Genomic DNA, 22,984 nt, shown 5'->3' with positions numbered 1-22,984 from the left:
AGAATATGGACAAAGTAAATCTGATTGATCATGTTGTCAGAGTGCCAGGTACTCTCCAGGTTGTCTACAATGCTGTGTGAAAGACCAAACTTAACAAATCATGTGGTGCTTATGGTTTCTTTTGAAGTTCTGCAAGCCAGGCTTTATAAAGTCTTGAAATGTGCATTTGAGTGGCTGTCATGTTTTAGCATACAATACATGCAAATCTCTAATCCTTGTTTAACTTAAGAAGGTGGTAAATTATGCTCTTGTTTGCATCCCTCCTTCTTATTTTAGGCACAATGTGTAGCAAATCTTGAAAACATCTTGCTTGTTTTTCCTAACAAATGGGCATCTCATTCCTCTTGCAGAGCATGTGTGTTACAAACCCACCACAAGAAGGAATTTGTCAGGTGGTCTAGGTTTGAATAAGTACGGGCACAACAGTCAAAAGGAAAACTGAAAGTACTTCAAAGAAGAAATGCAGGAAGCATTAACAGAATTAACAGGAAGCCTTGGCAGTGGAAGAGCCAATATATAAAAGCATTATTAAAATTTGGTGAAATGAGAGATAAAGAGATGTGTTCATGCACACAGTCTGTATGTCTTGAATAATGATCATTGTACTGAATATCTCCCCACTGAATCACACAGTTCAGTCTTATGAAATAATATCTGAATGAAAAGAGAATTCTGTATCTGTATGTTGGTATCTCCCATGCTGCAGAAGTGTGTTAACATAGCCTACCTGCAGCCTAGGTGGAAGATCTGAAAATAAGCACAGCCAACAAAATAAAAGCTGCTATTAAAGCAGACTTGCATTTGATACATGCTAATCGATAAGTCAAAAATTGGTGGAAATTTCTTTATACTTTATCTTAAATGTTTACATTTTTGAATATAAGGGTTTGACTTTTGGAAGCATAAACTATTTCCTACCATAGTGATCACTTCTTGAGTCCTTCTTTTGGTCTCTCTGTATTTCTTTCTTGGCCATGTTGGAAAATCAAGCTAAAAATCTTTTAGGCAGCAGCTGTATCCCTGTTCTGTCGCCTCAGTTGCACTAGGTAATGAACATAATCTGTAAATTGATAAATTAAAAGTATACTCTTAAAAAAAAAAAGAAAAAAGAGGAGGGGGAGGGAAAAGAAAGAAAGGTAGTTTTAACTCAGATCAAGTCACTGTTTTGGTTTAACTCAGATACGATTCCCTGAACTGGTTCTCTGTGCATTGCTACAAACAGTTCTGTCAGCTGAGGGGATAGCATGGGGTGGGACTGCTAAAGTCGTTTTGCAAAGATGTGTTTGTGAATATGTCTTTTGATTCCAAGACCTGGGGGCAGGAAGGGTCTTTGTTCTGTATTTGCTCTCTGTGAAACAGTGGGGTACTTGTTATCTGTCTGGATGAAGTTGAACATAGCATTCCCTTGGCTTGGATTTAACATTTCTCAGTATAAGAAATTGTCCTCAATTTTTAGAAACTTTGAGCATGTTCTGATAATAGCAGCATGAAGGCTCCAGGTTATTTCACTCTGTGTTATGTCCACTGTGATAATGAAACTTTTATTTCCATCAAGAAGCAATACATGCTTAACCATCTTGCTGTGTGAGATTTTGTATCTGTAGCAAACCCCAGCTAGTATCCTGACTTGTACTTTCTTTATTAAGACATGATTTTTTATTGTCAGTGACTCAGAAACAGACAGTGACATTTTTGGCACATAGAACCATTTGTTCTCTGTTGTTGCTCTTTCTAAATAGGTTATATCTCTTGAATTGTAGCATTACATTCATGTGAATCATCCTATTAACTTCACTAACATCAAATAGGTTGCATGTACATTCCTGCAGGAGAGCTCTAAGTTCTTGTTCATTATCTTTCCAGCATAATTCTCTAGGCAATTAAAGATTTTTTTTTAATTTTTTTGTCTTTTCATTCTTTGTTCTGTTAGTTCTATTATCCTTGTCTTTCTTTCTGGTGAGTATTTAAGTAGTCATAAAAATTAGGGTAACTCCCTAAGGAGTAATTGCAAGAGGACTACACCAAAAAACCCAGAAGCTTGAATTTTTGCCAATTTGAAGTGGTTGGTTAAAGGAGAAATGAGGAAATAGAAATATACTGAGATGGAAAATACAAGTCTGTAAGGATGTCAACCCATACCTGTATTTTCTTGAGATGAAAGATAAAACTATTACCTAATTTTTTCAGACACTGAATTTTTCAGTGTGTTCTTTTTGAGAAGCTCTGATTTTTGCATTCCCAGCAATGTCCAGAGGCAATGTTTTTAAGAACACTGTTTAAAAAATTCCAGAGAATCATGATCTTTAGAGAATGCTACTAACAGTGACATCAGAAAGCTTTATTTCTGTGGGTATATTAAACTATCTAGCTTTCTAAAAGAGGAACATGGTGTAGATAATGTACTATTTTTTCTTTGGTTGCTCTAAATTGCATTTATTTTTCACAGTATAGGACAGCAGATAAATAACTTTTAATTTTTTACTTTATGAGAAATGGTGGTAGATATACCTCCTCCCAAAAATATACTGTGAGGGTAGTCAACCATGGGAGTGGGGCCCAGAGAAGTTGTGGAATCACTGCTATCGCACATCTTCAAAACTTGACAAGTGCCTAAGCAGCGGATTCTGGTAACGCCTTTCAGTTGACCTCCAAAGGTATATACAGATCTAAACAAGCTATACCTTTCCATATACATGGTGCTGTGTTGCTGTGCTTTGGTGTTTTGGATTAGAAAGAGGATACTTGGTACCAGTCTACTTTTGTGTCAGGTATCAGCCTCAGTGTCAGCGTGTAAGAATCTCCAGCAATTCCACCTGTACAAGACATGCTGTGCTCTCCTTGTTGGTTGGGCATGCCTGCCAGCACCACAGAACAGCTGACTATGCTAGTTCTGCTGCAGGGCTGTGGTGAGGATGTCTACTGTCAGGGGACAAGAGGGAGTGTGGTCTGAGGAAAACTCTCAAATGGCTTTGTCATTTCCATATTCATCCTGTAATGGCAGGATAAATGAAACCAGGAGACTGGAGCCGTGTGGACTAAGGGAAATTGGGAACAAGGAGTTGATGTGGCAGTGTCTCTGTTAAAGCTCTTGAAATGAAAATATAAATGAGGATGGGGGAGGGAATGGAATGGCACTAGAAGCTCTCAGGATAGAACATGAGGCCAAATAAAAGACAGTGAGCTTGTAAGAGAAATAGGAGAGATGATGAAAGGCACTTACATGTGGGAGAGGAGGAATTGAGGTTGGGAGACATGTGAGGGTTGTACATAAAACTCAAGAAGGTTAAACAGAATACTGCGTGGCTCCTTATTGAGTATCTTCATTCAGTGCATCGACAAAGGCCGAAGTGCTGTCGAAAAAAACCAGAAATGATTATGCCTTCTGTATTGGGTTTGTGTGACAAGGTTTTAGCAGCAGGGTTCTGCAGGTGTGGCTTTTGTGAGAAGCTGCAAAAGCTTCCCACATGTCCAGTAGACCCAGTGCCAGCCAACTCCAAGGTGAACCTGCTGCTGGTCAAAGGTGTACCTCTGCAACCTTTGGAGGTTCACAGAGGGGTAGGATGGTGCCCAAAGGAGCTTGCCAAGACTATATTGAATAGGAACTTAGATAAACATGACACTGCCATAGAGAAGTAGTTGAGAATAGAGCTAGCTTTTTTCCCCTTTATGTTTTCCACATTGTTTTTTGTATGAGACTGGACTTCCGGTGCACAGGTGCTGAAATTTTTTGTGCAGTCTTAATTTTGGTGTTTCCTGGTACCTGTAGACACTGTTTTGGAAGTGTGTCTTTGGGTGAGGAAGGCACAAATTTTGGCTTTTTCCTGCAGATTGACTCAGAATCAGAAAGGAATTCCTGAGAATACAAAACTAAGACCCCTGAGACCACAAGCTCTTAATTCTTGCTCAACCAGACACTGCCCATAATGATTCTTATATCCCTTGTGTGGTCATTGCTGCTGTGGGAGGTAACTAACTTGTTAATGTATGTGTGCACACACACACGTACACATTTTCTGTATATTAATTTGGTGTACATTTTTACATTTTCTTACCTTGCAGAATGGTAAAGTTGTTGACATTGGCAGGGACCTCTGGAAATTATGTAGTCCAATCCCAGTGCTCAGAGAAGGATTAGCTAGAACATATTACTTGTGGTAGTGTTTAATAAGTTTTGAGTGTCTCCAAGGACAGAGATTCTGTAACCTGTTTTTACAATCAACTCTAATGACAGAGGAGCAAACTAAGCTCTCTGTGGATTATGGATAGAAGTGTGAAGGTTTGAATATTCTCTGGAACAAGATTAGAACCGAATGAGGTTAAATGTTGATACCAAAAATTGGTATGTTTTATTTAACAGTAAAAGAGGCAAAGAGAAAGAAATAGAAAGAGGTGGGGGGTGGAAGGACAGAAAGAGTAACAGAGGAGACTCATCAAGTAGAAGCATATTACCCCTCTGTGATCTTGATGATGCCTCATTGATCCTCTGTTCTTCTAGGTGGTGGGGGGTTCCCCACCGACAAAGAATGGAATCCTATGGACTAATAAATGTTTGGGCCAGGGGGGAACCCCCAGGCACTTCCCCTGAGGGGGCAAGTTTGACACTGTCCCTTGCAGAACTGTGGATCAGTTGTATGATTTTGCATCACATGCAGTGGTCTGATGCAGGGTCTGGGGAAGTGTTCAGGGGACCTTTAATGGACCACGACACCCCCTCAGTGGCCCATGACATGAATGTCCCATAGGTGTGGCTTGCCTGGCTGAACCAGTTTGAGTAGTGGAGGATGGGTGTTGTTGGCTCTGACTTAGAGGCTTTTCACCATGCGAAACTGCCTCCTTCCCTCTTTGGTGGAGTGGGGGTGTCTCTACAAACCTGGTCTCAGTAGATAAGACAGCTGTTGGGCTTCATCCTCCCGTGGAAGTATTCTTCTCCAGTTCAGACATAAAAATAGCATAATTTTTATCTTAAATTTACTTACAATCCAGGGGCCCCATTCAGGGTGCAGTGGTCTTTGGTGCAGCTTTGTTGATACAGCTTCACTACACAGTTTTAATGGACAAAAATCCTTCATAAAAATGTTTAAGCCATAAACTACAGTATTTCAGTCTCTGACACTTGTCTGGGTGCCTGCTCCAGTGTTTGAGCCCCATTAGTGTAAGGAAGTTTTTCCTCATGTTTAGTCCACTTTGTCCCCATTGTATTTTGTCTTGTCACTGGACAACAATGGGAAGACTAGCTCAGTTGTCTGTTGTCCCCTCTGGCACTTAATATATATATTGATTATTCTTCTTCCATTCCACCCTGGCTTTTCTCCCTGCTGAGTAGTCCTGTCTCTCTCAGCCTCTGCTCAGATACCAGATGCTCCAAGCCCTTAGCCATTTTTGCAGCTCTTTGCTGGTCTCCTCTAGTTTGTCTGTGTCTGTGTCGCACATGGAGCATCTGGAACAGTTATTCCAAGTGTGTTTAGAAATGCAAAGTAAGAGGAAAAGGATGATGTCCCTCCATTTACAGGCAATGCTTTTCCTAAGGCAGAATGTCATTGAAGGGATCTTCACTGCTTTGTTTCTTCAGATCTCATTATTGGGAAACATTATGTATAGTCTGGGTATATAGGTATGTTGTCTAGAAAATATTTCCTACTTGTGTCTTAATTTTGTATGTTTCCCTTTCCAAGCTGTATTAGCTTGAAATAATATGTTTTTTGAAGTTTCAGAGACAGTAACAGAAAAAGTGTGTTCATTGGAGGGGAGAAATTTACTCCAGCTGATTCTTGCAAGAGTAAGAAATATTTTGAAGCAGAGTAATTTTTGCATATCAACATAAGTAGGTAGTTGCTCTGCATTTAGTTTGTACCTCATCCTTGAAGTAATTAAACACCTGGCATATTTTACCAAAAATATAAAATTTGTATTTCTATGCTATTCTGGCCTTGATTTTAAAGCACTTGAGTCTTAAGTTCAAATAATTATCTGTTCTGCTTATGTTTTTTGGTTCTGTTAGTTTTGATTGTCTCTGAGGACACTGTTCTGTCTTCTCTTCCTTTCCCCATTTTTTTTTTAATCTTCGTCAGATTTTATGATCCACCTTCCAAATTTCTACAAAGTCTGCTAAACTTCACATACATCAAGGGAACATGTATTTTGTCTAGCATTGCTGTTCTTTTATTCACAAGATTTGGGGTTTTATTTCTGTTTGGTATAGGGTAATTGGTATTATTGTCAAATGATTTTCCATTTGTTTTCCCCCTTCTTTTATACAGTAAAATTTAGTAACAAAACATGGCGAGTCTCAAAATTTTTGTTTATCTAAGATTTTTTTTCCTTTTTTCCTTCTTCTCCAGCACAAGGAATTTAGCACAGACCGTTTTTGCTTCTTTGGCCTATGTCACATTTTTAAGCTGTTGTAACTGGAATGTTTCTTCCACTTTCATTTTGAAGTAGGTTAAAAATGTAAAATATTAAAGGGCTAGCTACATTATTGTGTGGATGTTTGCAGCATATTTTTGCTTGGTGTTCTGTAGTTGATTTAGTACTTTCCTTTGAAGATTCATTTTGTCCTGTGTGTATACTGCTAATCCGTGTAGTGCTCTGTACAGCATCCATTTAATTACAGAAAAAAATTCTTGTTTACACAATGGCACTTTATGGCTAGTGTTATTTCAGCACATATTTTGACAATGGTCAGTTGTTTGAGAAAACGTTTATACTGACTATAACGTGGTTTTCAAGAGTATGGTGTGCTCAATGGGGCTGGTGCTGTTTTGTATTTTTCCTATTCAGCACACTGTTTAATCTGTATCTCTGCTTTTCTTGTATTAGTTTTTGTCTTGGGAATAAATATGATCAGCTGCTGTAGAGGTTAATGTAAACAATTTTAACACAGACAGTCCTTAGTAAACATGTGTGTTGTTCATGGCTTTTTAGGGTTAGACGTTATCCATCTGATCGTAAGGTGACAGGGAAGTAAAACAATTTTAATAGATTATGTACTCTTTTCCTGTAATTACAGTTTGTTTATCTATAAACAATTTTGTAGCTGTTACATTTTTCAGCTACCACACTATTCAAATCACTCAGTTGTGTATAACAGCAGTAAACGGGGATTTAGAAAATTGAATGGAACAGAGAAACTGGAAAAAAAAATTACTTTAGGTTACAACCAAAATTTCATAGAAAGAGACTCTGTTAAGCTTGTTTAGTTTCCCAGAAGAGATAGGACTTGGCTGTGGTGTCTAATCATGTAAAATAGAAAGAAAACTTAACACACAAAGGTGTAGCAAACTTGGTGTCTGAAGCCTGAAGCCAAAGTAAGTCAAACTGGAAATAAAGTACAAAGGACATTGAGTAGCCTTTCAGACATCACAGCAAGCGATGGACTGTTAAGCTCTTAATAATTTGAATTTTGCCATGAATGCCTTTCTGTAAGAACTGCTGTAGTTAAACATAAGTTACTGGTCTTAGAGACTGGTAGATGAAGAAAATAAAAGACCTCTGTTTTAGGTGGACATGGTTGATTTTGAGGGACTGTCTGGCTTGAACCTTCCAAGAAAAAATTAGGAATTTTTAATGATTTTTTTTTGCCAAACTAGGTTGTATGTCCCCATGTCCTTATCCTCCTGCTTTTATCTTTACCTTTGCATTTGGCAGTACTTGACTGATCTCTGCTCAATCACATTCTGCACAAAATTAAAGACAGTTTTTCTTCTTAATAGGGATTCCTTCAAACTAGTAGGAAATGCAGTGCTTTCAACAAAATGGACAAAGAATTTTGCAATGTTGGTTTAGAATAACTGAAGTTTCTTTAGCTCATGTCTTTTAGTGGTTACTGCTAGGACAGAGTGTTTAGGCTTAAAGCTAAACCAGTCCTATGGATACATCTGTTTAGCCTTATTGAAGTAGTTAATCAAATAAGTAGAATTTATTTTTTTCAAGGACTTTGCTTTATAGTAAAAGCTATGAGTATGTATGGCAAAATGATTGAGAATAAAAAGAGAGCATTTGCTCCCCATTTTTTACTTCTGGCTTTCAAATCAAAGGTGCAAATGAAATGGCCAGATTAATTGTCATAATTATCATCTGTATTTGTGGGCAACAGTAATCAGTCATGTAGGAAAACTATGCCAGGAGGAATTGCATAACATTTAATAAAGATATGTGTAAAGCTGTGCAGGGACAATGGTATAATTCCCAAACAGAAGGCAGACTGTAGTATGACTGTCTGGGATGTTGTGCTTAAAAGAAGCTGGGGGTGCTGCTGGATGGCAAGCTGAACAATGTGCCGTTGTGGCAATGAAGTCAAACTGATGACTGGGTATTGGTAAGAGGTGTGCTAGGGTGTTGTGTCTGGTTTGTCCCCTGAGTTCAAGAGAGATATTGATGAAGAACTGGGAGAAAGTCCAGCAGATGGCCACCAGGATGATTTGTATGTTAGAAGGATGATTAGCATGACAACTCAACATTTGGAGAAAAGTTCAAGGAGGTTGTTCAGGTTGGAAAAGACATCTTCCCAGTTTAACTGTTAACCCAGCTCTGCCAAGTTCTGCCAGAAATAAGGTTTCTAAGTGCCACATCTGCACATACTGTAAATCTCTCCAGGGATGGAGATTCCACCACTACGCCAGGCGGCCTGTTCCAGTGCTTCATAGCTCTTCCAGAGAAATTTTTCTGATACCTGATCTAAACCTCCCTTTGTGGATCACTTTATGCATCTTGAGGCTATTTTCTCTTATTTGTGAGAAAACACCAGCTCCCACTTTGTTGTAGAGAGCAGGAGGGTCTTCCCAAGCCTTTTCTCCACACTAAACATGCCCAGCTCCCTTAAGCAACACTCACAATACTTGTGCTCCAGACCCTTCCTCAGCTTCACTGCCTTCCTGTGTACATGTTCAGTACCTCAGTGGAGAGACAGCTTGGAGAAGTTTCATCAATCATCCAGCACACAGAAAGATAGTTGTGAAAGAGAAGCTGTTTTCTGCTCAGAAGGATGAAAAGTGAGAGCAGAAATTTCATCTCAGTATAGGAAAAAGGAAATCTGTTAGAAATAACTAAACACTGAAGTTTCTGAAAAGCATGGTGGAATCTCCCTCACTGGAAATATTTAAGGCTCATCTTGGCAGCACCACAGCTTACTTGATCCAAGGCCTTGTTAAAACCTAGTGAAATAAGGTCCAAGAGAAGGTTGGAGACTAGATAATTTCACAAGATCTTTTTCAGCCTGGACTACTCTGTGATGCTGTGGTTACAACCTTTTGTCAGTCTTGGCTGTAGGCAGAGATAGCAAGATTGTAGATTAGGCAGTAGCAAACTGTATAAAGAAGTGTGGTTACAATTGCTGACTGGCACTTAATGGAATTTTTTTTTTATATATAAATATTTGATTTTCAGTTTTTAAAGCTGAACCAGTAAAGAAAACAAAATTTACTTTTTTTTCTTTTTTAATTTCTTATTCTTTTTAATGTTTCATGAAAAGATGTACTGATGTGGAAAAAATTTAAAAATGCAAATTTGACACAGTCAGAATAAAAATACCACATTTATTTAAATATTGAGCTAAAAGGAATAATGTGTTTATATTATTCACATTTTATATAATATATGTATATATGTAGTAGTGCTACTTTATGACAATCCACTAGAAGCAAATCTGAGGACTGCAGTTATTTCACAGGGCTATTTGCTTTGCTTGCCAGGTAGTTGAAATTAAGTTTGGTACAGCTGTACTTGGTTCAGCTGGCCATATAGCACGTGCTGCCTCTCAGGCATGGGCAGAGCAAAGACAGTTGAGATGCTATATTATTAAAGCTTGCACAAATCATAAACACTGAAGAAGCAAGTGTTCTACAGGGAGAAAAGCTGTGGGAAGAGCTGTAAGGCAGATTTCTTGAGGCAGACATTGCCTCAAATAAGAGGTATGTACATGATTGGGATTTGGGCTTTTATGTCTGATTCTAAAATAAGGTAACTTGATGATGAACTGATGCAGTAGCCCTGCATGCTCTTTTCAGTTGTGTATGATTTGATTCTGCATAGCGTCCATCTGTTTTGTATATTTTTGTGTCATCGGCAGTATTTGCATTAGATGCAGAGTAGTCAGGCGAGGTGGTGATATGTATTTGCATGTGCATATTCCAGAAGATTTTTTAAGAAACGTGTTGTAGAAAACTGAATGCACCTCTTACCTTTTGTTAGTCTCCCTTTTGTGCACCTCTCAGCACAGAGTCTGAAGCAGAATCAGAAATACCTTGCTGTTTATAAAGATCTGGGCTACAGACCTGGATTCACTGCATTTCCATCTGATTTGTATGTGTTCTTTTAAGGAGTCTTCAGTTCATGGCAGACAGTCCTTCGGAAAGTCATGCTGTTACTGAAGAGCAAAGGAGAAAAGGGGGGAAAAGGGATTTTAAAGTACTGGACACATAGGCGTATGCCTAGGGTTTTTTATCAGCTTTTGATGGTGGCCTAAGCAGAAACCATTTCCCTAGAGTTTTCCAGTTTCTCTCTCTTTCTTCTGTGACACTCTGGAAAATTACTTTGGTGTCTCTTTTAAGAGAAGGCTCTTTTAATAGTCTTCAAGTTTTTCTCTGTTCAGAGGCATATTTCTCTCCCAGCTGACTCATGGGATTGCTTGAGAAAAGATGATATTAAAAAAAATAAAATTCTGGCTTTGTCCTGTAACTACTTAGAAATGAGGCTATTGAGAGTCAGTCTTCTCCACTCCATCTTTCAAGTCAAAATCCTATTAAAATTAATAGTACAAAGTACAAACATCTTAATCTCATCCAAACCCGTTTTTTTATAAACTATCACAGGGCAATTTCAGCTCTATTATGAAGTAATGTCCTACCAAGTCCTTGTAACTTGTCGTAATGTACACTGCCTGGAAAAGCTGATTCTGTAAATAAGGAGCGTTTCACTCAGTTGTTTGCCACAAGTTTTATTGCCTCAATGTTTGTTTTTTTCTGTCCTCATGAGCTGAGATACAGGCCCAGGAAATAGTGGAAAGTAAATCACCCACTAATTGTAGTGCTATTACAAGTTATATGGCCTTTTCCTGACACTTCAGTTGCGGGATGTTAGTTCTTCATAAACACTGATTCTTTGGATTTTCCCTCACATCTGCTGTTTGTGAAGGATTCTCTCTGGCCTTTTAGAGGGAGGTGAAGACATCTTACTCACTGGTGTACATTCATCTCAGGTGCTGAGATTGGGAAAGCTAAAAAAGGTTCTTTGAAATTCTTAAAACAGGAATCCAGGCTGAATTTCCTGCCTGGCAAGTGAGAAATATACAAAAAGAGGTTCTCTGCAAACATTTTGTCTTTCAGGTATTGGGTTAAAGTCACCTGCAAATTCCTTCTCTGAACAGGATTCTCTGGGCAGCATTCTCCTGCCTTCACTGCAGGGTCATTTTTTCTGTCCCTAGAATTGATGCCCTGATTCACTAAATAACTGTCTTTCTACCTCAGTGTAAGCAGGGTCCTGTACACCTAATTATTGATAGTTTGCATATTTAAGAAAGTACTGCATTGTAGTATTGTAGAATTATCCACAATAGGTGGACAAGTCCTTCCTCTGGCTACTCTTTCACTCTCCAAACAGTGGATGGGGCTCAAAGTGTAGAAGTGAGAAAACTTATGGATTGGGATAAAGACAGTTTTATAGGGAAAGTAAAAACTATGCACACCAACAAAGTAAAATAAAGAATTGTAGATATTCAGCCATCCTCATGAAGGCACAGCTTCATCATGTGTAATGGTAACTTGGGAAGACAAACACCCATCATTCCACACATTCCCTGTTTCTTCTTTTCTGAGTTTCTATTGCTGAATGTGTTATCATGTAGTTAGCTGGTATCAGCTGTCCTGGCTGTGTCCCCTCCCAGCTTCTTGGGCACCCGTGCCTGCCTGCTGGCAGGGCAGCACATGGAAGCAGGAGAGCCCTTGATGCTCTGTGAAGACTGCCCAGCAGTGTTAATGATGCTGTTTTCAGCACAATTCCAAACCCTATGAGCTACTACAGAGAAAACTTACTCTATCCCAGAGAAAACCCGTACAAATACTCAAGGCTATTGTTGCTGCAGATGGTAATTTTGAACCTTGTGTTTGGTTGATATACCATTATAATGTCAACATCTCAGAGGCTATGTTGAGGTTGTGCTGCCTCTTTTTCAGTTATTTTGACATGCTTTTTTACTTGTGTTAATATGGATATGTTTATGAAGGTAATTTCCAGCATTTCAAGGAAGTAAACCAAAACCATTAAAATCCCAGTTTGTGGAGTTGTGTTAACTCTGCTTGGTGTAAAGAGTCGAGTTGCTGACACATATTGCTAGTGCACGTGGCTCCTAATCATCTGTTATTTGAACTTACGGGGTAAATAAACCAGGAAGGTGGTTACTGTGCAAATATATCAAACTTTAATGCTGACTGCAGTCATGTACTTTGTCAGTAAGTTCTACTGCCATTTGGTAGAGTACAAAGATCTACTGGGATTCAGGGACTTTAGGATCACTAAGTGGTTACATCTGCCCTTCTAGCATTTATTAATCCCCTTCCTGTTCATGTTTCCCCTGCCTTTTGCAGTCGTCTCGAGCATGCTCTGAACAACTAGGTAAATTTTCTTGAAATTACAATAAGTCTTACAAAGTCTGTGCTAAATGTGTGAGAAAAGCCATTTTGACTTCAGCAGAGTTGGACAGGCTTTAAAGGTAATTAATGGCAAGAGGCATACACTACTAAGCAGATCCTCTGATCCTAAATTTCTGATCACTAAAATGGAGATGCTGCGTTTAACATGGAGATGCTGTAGGTGCTTATTAACATCATCAGAACTGAGTGTAAGATTCTGTCTCTGAAACTTCTTTTACTAGAGGTAGACATTTTCAAAGCCATTTAGTCTAAAGCAGACTGGAAATAATAGCCTTTTAGAACTGAAGTTTAGTAAACCAATAAGCACTTAAAAATATTGTCTTTTAAGTGAGGTAAAGTGAAGTACAACCTTAATTGATGCAGTTGTTATTGATGCCATCTGCAGTGCCCTGAAAGTGGGAAAAGATAAAATCTAATTAGACAGAAAATACTGCTAAGATAAATTATTACATTTTTTTTGCTTTGTTGAGCCAATACCAACAAGGGACTCAAGGCAAATTGTAATCTAGCCATATCTTTGAAGACAAATTGGATCTTAATAAGTCACCAGCCACATTATAAAACTCTAACCCACACATGTTCCTGGTTTGCTTGGGATGTCAGTTTACAGAGAATAAGACTTGCATTCTATTATGTTCTAATAAAGGAGTGCAATACAAAGAAGTGTTCTGATAACACGTCTTCATGTTGTACACACATAAGCTTGAAGGACTTGTGCTGTTTGAAGATACTTGTGTGTTTTCGTATTTCTTCTTGTTGATAACACTACAATACTTTATAGCCTTTATTTGGAATATTTGTAATATTGATTTCAGGTATTCTTAATTTTGGGCAAAATATAGTGTTTTTTGTCACACTTCTGGCTGCATCTGCGCAATGAAGGGTATTTTAAGTATGTTGAAATCTGTATATGTGTACCATATGGATGGATATGATATGGTGTTGTTTGATTTAAAAAATATGACTGTTACGCCATCACAAGGTCTGTAGTCCAAACTCCCAATGCTACTTTACAGGCAACAAAATTAAATATGTGCATGTTCTCTTATGTGCGCATTTTTAAAAAATTAATGTATTGATGATTTGCTTCTGAGTCCACCAGTTTCTGTAATTACATAAGCATGGGTATAATGAAAATGCAGCCTCCTCATCTCGTGTGAAACCATGAAAGCAGAATATTTCTGGGTCAAATTATTTTAAGTATTGCTGGGGATGGAATTTGAGGCGCAGAATGTGTATAAGATACTTTGTGTCAGAATTTTTAAGTTTTTCATGCATAAGCAAGATACATACAAGATACATACTTTATCTTATTTGCTATTTGTATCTATTTCTTCAGGTGAAATAGTAACTTGTGCTTTAGGAAGTATGCCTGCCCTATGTATCTTATATAGAAAAACCAGAGGTGTTTTCAAAATACTCATCTAAATAATTGTATGAATAACAACATGAATGAATAATTGTAAGAATAGTAACACAATAAGAACAACACATTTAAAATAGTACTTAGTACAAGAAACTTGATGGCATTCAGGAATTAATGTAAAGTCAGTATATGCAGTTGAAGATCACTGGAGTTTGAAATTAATGCCCAGAATAAGCTGCAGATTGAAATTAATGCATAGAATAAACTGCAGTTTCTGCTTTACTTATATGGAACCACTCAGAGAGCTTCATAATTTTCCACTGTTCATTTTTGTACCATCAGTAGTGAATATGGCGCCTCTCTGTCAAAGAACAGAAAACCAATTCTCTCAAGTAATTTCTTTTCTTTGTTAATTAAACAAGTTAAACAAGGGATTCCAGAAAATCCTGTATTCACAGAAACAATGCATAACTTACTCGGTGCTTGTTCCATCCTCATTATGGTATCAAGTCCTCCCTTCAGTGGCTGCTATAACAGATTTTACTTTTTATCAGAAAGAACTGTAAATTCTCTCTCTCAAAGCTAAATTTGGATTTATTTATTTTGGTGCTTTTAGCTTTACAGTTGAACTGTTGTCTACTCAGTAGCAGGATCATCATCTGTTAAAGGAAGAAGAATGGTATCCATGGCAGAGACAAGAATGGCAAGGATTCCTGATCTCTGCATTGATTTATCTGATCAGGGAATGGGGTCTTGTTTTACAAGGTAAATCTGTTCAGATAGATTTTATGTTTCTTCCCTTGGCTAACAAAATATCTTTGAGGACTTGTATGTATTTTGTTAACTGCATGAACTTACTGTTACCAAATTATGTATTTTCAGGTGTTGTATAGCGAGAACCATTCAATTTCATATGACTAGAGTAATTTTAATCTGGGGTATTGCAAAACACTATCAATGTCATTTTTTAGCACTTTGAATAATTTTAACTGAAATTACTTCTTTTCTATATGCTTTACTAGAATATACTGGAATTAACTAGAATGTACTACAATGCAGAATACAGTGGGTTTGTGCTGCAAATATACAAACAAGGTGGACAAGATTTTGTATTTCTTGGTCTTTTTTCAGTGGACTGCTTGAAAGCATCTGAGGAAAATACCTAATGTCATCCATTTGTGGGAATCAACATTTGAGTCACTTTAATATTTACATTGAAAACATTATAGCTAGAAAATGCACAAAAAAATCTCAGTAGTTTTGCTGTTATTTTTGTGATTGCTTTTGTTATGGGTGGTGACTAAAGTGTTAGACAAAAGATGCGCATTTTAACTGAATCATGTTATAATTTATGAAGTACACAATATAAACAGAGCTTTCTTTGTGGAGTTGTGTCTTTAAAAGACTCTTGTGCTGTATTACTGTTTCCCATCAGCTTTGTCTGAACAACCTTTACAAAGGAAGGTGTCAAGGTCTGCCGTAGTTTCAATGTGTAAAATGGATTATTGGACTCTCTAGAGCTCTAAGTTTGAAAAACCAAATCACAACAATCCCTCAGACTCTTACCTTAGTTAATAGCTAACACCCCTTAAATTACTGTATTACTCCTTTAATATACAAGAAAATGTTTAATAGATTTTCTCTATGTAGAATGGAGAGGTAGTCTTTATTATGCTAACTGTATTTTTTTCTGCTGTCTATACAATGAACTGCTGTTAAACCATTTTGGGGTTCTTTCTTGTGGGTCTAAGTGTTAGGGAGCCAGTAGTACAGTTGCTGAATCCTGTTACTGTTTTTACAAATTACAATTGAGATAGAGTTCATGCAAGCTCATCAATGATAAAGTACATGAGGGAGAAGAATAAAACAAGTTGGTAATGACTGACAGATAAAACAAAGAACCAAAAAAAGATTAAGGGAATAAGAATTCAATGCACTGAAGTCTTTTTATTGAGAAGGAGGAAGCAATTGTGATTTGGTAGTTCATTCCCTTGGTGTCATACTCAAGATGAAAGAGTCTGTGGATTTGAATGTCTGGGTTGTGTTCTGTGCAGTAGGAGAAATTTGGAAAAAGATTTTATATGTAAAGTCTCATCTTGAATACACTGAGATGTGTTTTGCAGTTGGACAAACGCAGCTTTTGTGTTTAAATGCATTTACAGTACAAATACATTTTAGTATCAGTAGTGCATTGTGGAAATCACAGTGACTTAAAATTGTTTCATGAAGCTTTACTAAAAAAATAATTTAATATAGTAATGACAACAAAGTGGAGTTACTTGATTAAGAAAATCCATGAAGATTGAGGGAGTTCTGTTGATTGTATTTTTTTTTTTCTTGTACCTTCTATTTTGGACTTGCAGGTGTTGCGCTTCTGTAGAAGGTCTGTAGTTTACTGATGCTGCATTAGAATTTATTAGGTAGAAGTTCTTTTAGGATTAAGGAGATGTATTGTTCATTCTTGTAAATTCGAATCTTTAACCAAACTTGGTCAGACTTTGGGCTTATAATACCCAGATTTTTTTTTTTTTTTTTTTTTTGGTGGTGTAAGCAGTAGCAGACAAGAGCTATTCAAGGAGAAATCAGTAAATTTATTAATTTCCAACTCTCGTTCTTTTTCAGATTGTCCTTTGAATATTAATCTACATTTACCTCAGTATTTTAAAGTTTGTTGATAGTTTGGATAAATGATGGCTCAACTCCAGCAGGGAGGTCCAGATGAAAAAGAGAAGACCACTGCATTAAAGGGTATGAGTCTTCTTTGCCTTTTTTTTTACATTAAAAAAAATTAAAAATTCACATTTTTTTGACATTTCAGAAATGATTGCTAAGGGAAGGAAAATAATATGATATAGGGGTGAGTTAGAGCTAGGGAATTACAATACTAGAAGAGAATCTTGTGTCTATTAGTGCTAATCTTTATTGTCTAATGGCATGCCCATTTATCAGAATTTTCATGAGATGAATATAAAACATAGTGGTATGTGGTAAAGAGTAATGGAATAAACTATTCATTGCCTTCTAAATGTTTCATAATTGTCCTTTTAGAAGGTTGACTTGTGCTTTTGTGCTTGTAGTTTTCGGAAGTTTTGATTTAATTTGTGTGATGATTTTGTTTTATAGTTAGGTAACCATATTACAGCTTTTAAAAAAATCTCTCGGAGTAAAATGCTAAAAGGGAAGAGGCTTTCACAACATTGATTTCCATATTGGTTTTATAAAGTTCCCTTTGTAAGTTTTAAAAAATGAACTGGTCTAAATGACTTAGGGGGAAAAAATAAATTATCTTAATGTATTTATTGTATTTATGTATTATCCAAAATGCATTTTTTGGATAGTGGCTTTCAGCTTTGGAAGTACATGAAATTGGTTAGACCTACAAGTAAGTTAACCAAACATTGATTTAAAGTGCTTGTATCACACAGTTGTATTCTAAGTTTTTCTTTCAAAGGAGAAAAAATAACATAGCTTGCCACTCCAGTGTGCATCTTGGATTTCTATCAAAGCATTATTAGAAAGCAGTGTTCTGTATATGTTATGATAGATGGTGTTCCTTCAGTTGCTGCTGACTCTTTGTGAAGCATTTGGTGAAAATCTGTGTAGTACTTTCATCAAACGTTCTGCCAATTCTGGCCAATTACTATCTTTTGACAAAGTTATAGTTCAGGTTTGGAAGTAAAACTCCCATTTTATATGTGGCATTAATTTGATTATCATTAAGGATTAGTGTCATTGATGTGATCGAGTGATTTTCTGTTTAGCTGTATAGAAGACCTCCTGCAGGATTGTTGAACTATCTCAAATTGAGTTGGAAAGTCCAAGATTTTGGGTGAGAATGGTAGACCAGATTTGGAAACAATCACAAAGTTGTAAGACGCTTCAGATGATTTTAATTTGAAAAGTTGCACATGAAGAGAGCGGCTATGTCAGTGGTTGCAGCTGAGAGCAGGTACAGTCTTCCTTAGTGACTGATGAAAGCTGTAAATCATGACAAGCTGTACATACTGCGAATAAGCATAATATACTTCATATAATATGGTCCTTAATATTCAGGAGGTTGATATTTTGTTGTATAGTAAGTGACACTTTTATGTAAATATATCTCCAAATAGATCACAGTAAGAAGGTGTGGAAATTCAAATGAAATTACGTTTTAGGGGTGTGGTGTGATTAGAGTCTCTTTATTAAGGAGAGAAAGATGTGCTGAAGAGTGTTTGCTACCTTGATTTTGTCAAAGTACAGAGGAGGAAAGGACACACTTTTCACATCCTGTTGTGGGAGACTTCGTTGACAAAATTCTTTTATTTTTCCATATCATTTGGTTGAGGACCAAAGGAGCTTCCGCAGAACTTTCAAAGGACAGTGCACAAGAACAAGCACACGATTTCTTGCATGAATTGAATTTCATGGAACTTGCTATTAAACAGCTATTAAGTAAAAGTGAGCTGTGTCTCAGAAAGCTAGATTTAGAATCATCCACTCAGTATCCGGTGTTATGTAGACATTTAAATACCAGAGGTACTCAGAAACCATGATACTTGTTGGAAAGATGTGGACTTTCTGCAGCCATACCAGATGGCTTTTGATCCTCCAGCTTTGCCCAGTGGAATCACTCGGAAGCAAGAGTTGGCAACAATCATGGATGCTGGAATAAATATAAAGTGAACTCAAAGAGATGTAGAAGAGCAGGTCAAGGAACTCTCAAGAATGTTGAAGATAATTTTCAGTACATTTTAGACAGCAGAAATTTTAAAGTGTTGAATGTGTCAGTCCTAAGCTTAGGTAATGTGAGTAGCCTACTGGCAAAAAGACCAAACAAAAATAGTGGTACAAAAGATAAAAATAATGGTTTTAAGTAATACAAAAATAGAAACATAGTGCCAAATGAAACTTAAAGAAAATGAGTGTTTTCTTTGAACTACAGTGTTGGATAATAATAAAGGTAAAAATCAATATATTTAGAATGCTTAATGTATTTCCTTGGTAATACACGGTATCTTGATTTGTGAAACAATAATAGTTCAAAGTCACTTTAGCACTCATGAACAGAATGTTTGTGTGGTCTTCAATTTCATCTAACGAAGAAGTTGGAAAATATATTTTAGTGAAATCCTGCTGAATTGTTTCTTGATCTTTCTTTTAATTATTAATCAGAAAATACATTCAAAGCATAGCACTGTGTTGTGTGTGTTAAACACAATGAGGAGACGAGAGATCATTGTGTACACTACTACCTGTGTAAGCAGTAATTGTTTGGTAGTTACATGTACATGTAAAGTTGTCCCTATAAGTTTGCCCCTGGTTAAATGTAAATCCTTAAATCTAGGGTAAAGAATGTAGGTTATGCTAATTTTAGCGTACTTGAATTAGTGACTACAGGTTGTATCAGGCTGTACAGTCCTGATCTGAGAAGGATGTGTATACCATGGCGTGCTGTAAAATGGATGGGAATTTTCTCTTGAGAGCTATTAAAGGAGGTGGTTGAGAGAAGGATTCAGGTCTTAAAAATCTGGGTATCAAAGGAACACTGGTGTGCTCACACAGCTGGTAAATGCCAGTGAGATAGATGATGTACATCAGATAATCTGAACCCTCAAGAAGGCAATCAAGGAGATATCAATGATTTGAAACTGAAGCTAGAGAACTTTGTTAAAACCATGATGCACACCCTAGACACTTATTTTCTAACTTATTTTCTAATTGTGGTAATGAATCATTGAAACAAATCACTATGTCTTTGGTGACTTCCCTATCTCTGGACATTTTTAGATTACCATAGAGATAAATAGGTAGGTAAATAAAAAACAAATGAGTACATGTACAGACAGTGAAGTCCAACTTTTGAACCTTGAACAAGATTTCCCATACCAGTGTCCTGTGTTTAGTAATATTGGGATATTCTTCTGCCTGTAAAATCTACACATCTCAGCAAACACATTTTGTCAGTGTTACAAGGGAAATAAAAGACACAGCATGCATTATGTAATTTTTTCTTTTCCTTTTTTAGATTTATTGTCTAGAATAGACTTGGATGAACTAATGAAAAAAGATGAGCCACCACTTGAATTTCCTGATACTTTGGAAGGATTTGAGTACATTTTTAATGAAAGTAAGTAATATGTGCTTTGCGAAGACTATACTTAGAATAATGTTGAGAGGTTATCAGAAGTTGAATTATACCTTATAAGTCCCTATTAAAATTTCATGCTTTCCTGTTAGGAATAAAATTTTAAACTTTAGTGCTAATAGACTTGTAAATCTAAGACCTGTTTTTTATTTCATACAATTATCATAAAAATCCCTCATTTCATACAACATTGTGGAGTTGTACTGGGCCTACTTTATGACTTCCTGTTTTCTGTTACAGAGGTGTTGGTATAAGAATTCTGAAAGTAGTTTCAGTAGTACTTAAAAATTAGAATTGAAGATTGGCCACATATTTAAGGAATGTTTTATTTCCTGATTAGTTTTTATGGCTCCAGAAGAAGTTGTTTTTCACATAATAGTTTGTCCCAACTATTCCATAAATACCAATAGGAAAACACCTATATATGTTGCCAGAAGAATTAGGAATGTGATAGGCTGTCTCTTCTAGTGTGGAACATAATTTTGCCTTGTAGCCAAGTGTGTGATGACTGCAACTAAGTACTTCCATCTCGCTTAGTCTCTATGTTAAATTACTTAGTATTTATAATTTCTAGTGCATGCATTTTAAAATCCAGGTGAGAAATGAGCCTCTGAGCTAACATAATACCAGACTGTAGGAAGTGACTCTTTCAATATTGTTTAAAACCTGTAGAGCAAATGCGAATGTTTACAATTTTACATCTTTGCAGTGCCTGTTCTGTGAACAGGAACTTTAGTTTCTAAATCTGCCAGTTTTACATCTTTCACTTTTAAAGAAAAAAAAAAGCGCGCTTTCCTTTAAATGATAGTCATTTATGCAACACTTAGCTTTTTAATACCCTGATGGCTTTCACAGGAAGGTACTTAGAGACTAAAAGTGTCATGAAAGTGATGCTCTTTCTTTGATGGAAGGAGTTCAGCTCTGTCACTTTTCAGTTCCTTATTTTTAGATCTGCACAGTGTCTACTGTCTTCCTTACTGACTTCAGAGTTAATGGTTCATATGTGGCTGATAAAAAGGGCTGAAATTTGAATTTTGGGGAATGAGTTATATTACTGAATATTCCATTACTAACCTCACAGCCTGGGTGATTTCCATAGAATGGAGAAAAACCTATCACATATACTAAGGGTCAGCAAAGCAAAAAAGTCACCATTTTGCTTTTGTACATTTAATTCAAATGTTCAGTCATGTATTTTTATGTCTTAATCATACTTATTTTTATGGCAGAAAAGTACAGAAGTTTTTTGTGAGATTATTTAAATCTGAAAAAGACAGAGGTTCCATAAAGCCCAAGGAAAAATATAGCAGATACTTGTTACTTGTGGCAAGATCCAGGTCATGTTGAATGGTATATTTGAAGAGTATATATCTGAGAAGGAGCAGCCAAAAGTAAATTTATGATGACAAATGCGAGAAGGGGGATGTTTTAACCCAAGACAGAGATAGGAAACTGTGTAGAAATATTTCTTTGGTATCTAGTACATGAATTAAGGCACGTCTGGAAAAAAGTTAAATTAGTAGATAAGCATAACTATTATAGACATCAGATCTTAAATATTTTATTTAAAGCACCAGGAATCAAAGTGTAGAAGTTCTGTAAATACATGAACCAAGCAATTTTCTTCTATTCAACAGGAAACTTTATGGAGAAACCTTGGTTTCATCATGCAGACATTTCAGCATTCAGCTTCCTTCCACATATCCCTGTTTTTAATGTTTTACAGATCTACTGCAGTTTTGTAATGCTCTGAGATCATAATTTGTGTTTTGTCTGGTAGGCTGAAACATTGTTAGTAAAATACTTGTTTTTGTAGTTGGCTTCCTACTGGTTGCTGTTTTATTATTCTCATTTTAATGCAGTCTGTCTTCACCAGTCGTTGGGTATGCTGTTAACTTTGGCTATAAACAAGGCCAACTACATAAAGTTACAATGGAATGTAAGTGTATGTGGTTTTGCTCTGAACAAGCAGTCTGCTTTATTCTACTGTTGTACTCTCAGTGTACTCTAAATCTAGGAGATCTTACTTGACTTCACTGTACCTTGGAGTTAAGTATTTTCCCTAACTCTGGACATGGTTCTTTCCAGATCAGCTTAGGAAGTTGTTAGGTTTGAAGATAAATCTTTCCCTTGCTTCCAGCCCCTTTTGTATTTGCATTTCTTTACAATGCAGTTAGTTTTGAGGTAGAGGATTTGTAGCTACAATTTGATCACCTGCAGATCAAATATTAACTTAAAATGTTTGCATTTCACTGTTACTTCATAGCAGTTGAGACATAAATATGTCTTGTGAAGCAGTTTGGCATTTGATATCTGTGTGCAATTTCACTGTCATAATTTGTGTTTAGCTTAATCTACCAGTACATACCATAAAAGGGGAATCCAATTTGTTTTGCTACAATTGTTTTCTGTTAAAAAGCCTATAACTTAAAATGAGGAGGTATTTGTAATAGCTTGATTTTTAGATGTAGACTTATATTAAAATTTTCAGCAATTGAATGTGTCTTTTAATGAAGTAGTATATTAACACTATTGATTTTATTTCTTTTACAGAAGGACAATTAAGACACATTAAAACTGGGGAGCCATTTGTTTTTAATTATCGTGAAGATTTGCATAGATGGAACCAAAAGCGCTATGAAGCTCTTGGAGAGGTACATAATTTGTGTGTGTGCATTTGTGTGTATATATGTCTATGCGTGTGTGTGTATATATATGTGTATGTCTATATATGTAGGTATATATGTGGACATACATGTATTTGTGTGTGTGTTCACATGCTGTGGGTTTGGTTTTGTTTCCATGTGGAAGTGATACTTTTGCATACATTAATAAAGTTTTAGTGAGGCT

General features: G+C 36.5%; 1 protein-coding gene across 7 annotated transcripts in view; it reads left to right on the top strand.

Moving 5' to 3' along the window:
• FAM172A (family with sequence similarity 172 member A) overlaps positions 1–22,984 on the top strand; it is a 259,299-nt gene that overhangs the window by 5,686 nt on the left and 230,629 nt on the right. For 5 of the 7 annotated variants that reach the window (XM_033520478.1, XM_015652647.2, XM_033520477.1 and 2 more), the window contains exons 2-5: positions 14,624–14,772; positions 16,630–16,755; positions 20,015–20,116; positions 22,688–22,788. In XM_033520478.1, coding sequence (XP_033376369.1) covers positions 16,695–16,755; positions 20,015–20,116; positions 22,688–22,788 — 264 coding nt within the window. In that variant the 5' untranslated portion in view covers positions 14,624–14,772; positions 16,630–16,694. Of the gene's footprint in view, positions 1–14,623; positions 14,773–16,629; positions 16,756–17,768; positions 17,957–20,014; positions 20,117–22,687; positions 22,789–22,984 lie in introns of those variants that run through there. The other 2 variants (XM_015652650.1, XM_015652648.1) reach the window with 2 other exon arrangements.

The sequence above is a fragment of the Parus major genome, chromosome Z, assembly GCF_001522545.3.
Source record: "Parus major isolate Abel chromosome Z, Parus_major1.1, whole genome shotgun sequence".
Classification (NCBI taxonomy): domain Eukaryota; kingdom Metazoa; phylum Chordata; class Aves; order Passeriformes; family Paridae; genus Parus; species Parus major.
Note: the sequence above shows the minus strand (reverse complement) of the source record. Positions and strands in the feature narration are given on the sequence as shown.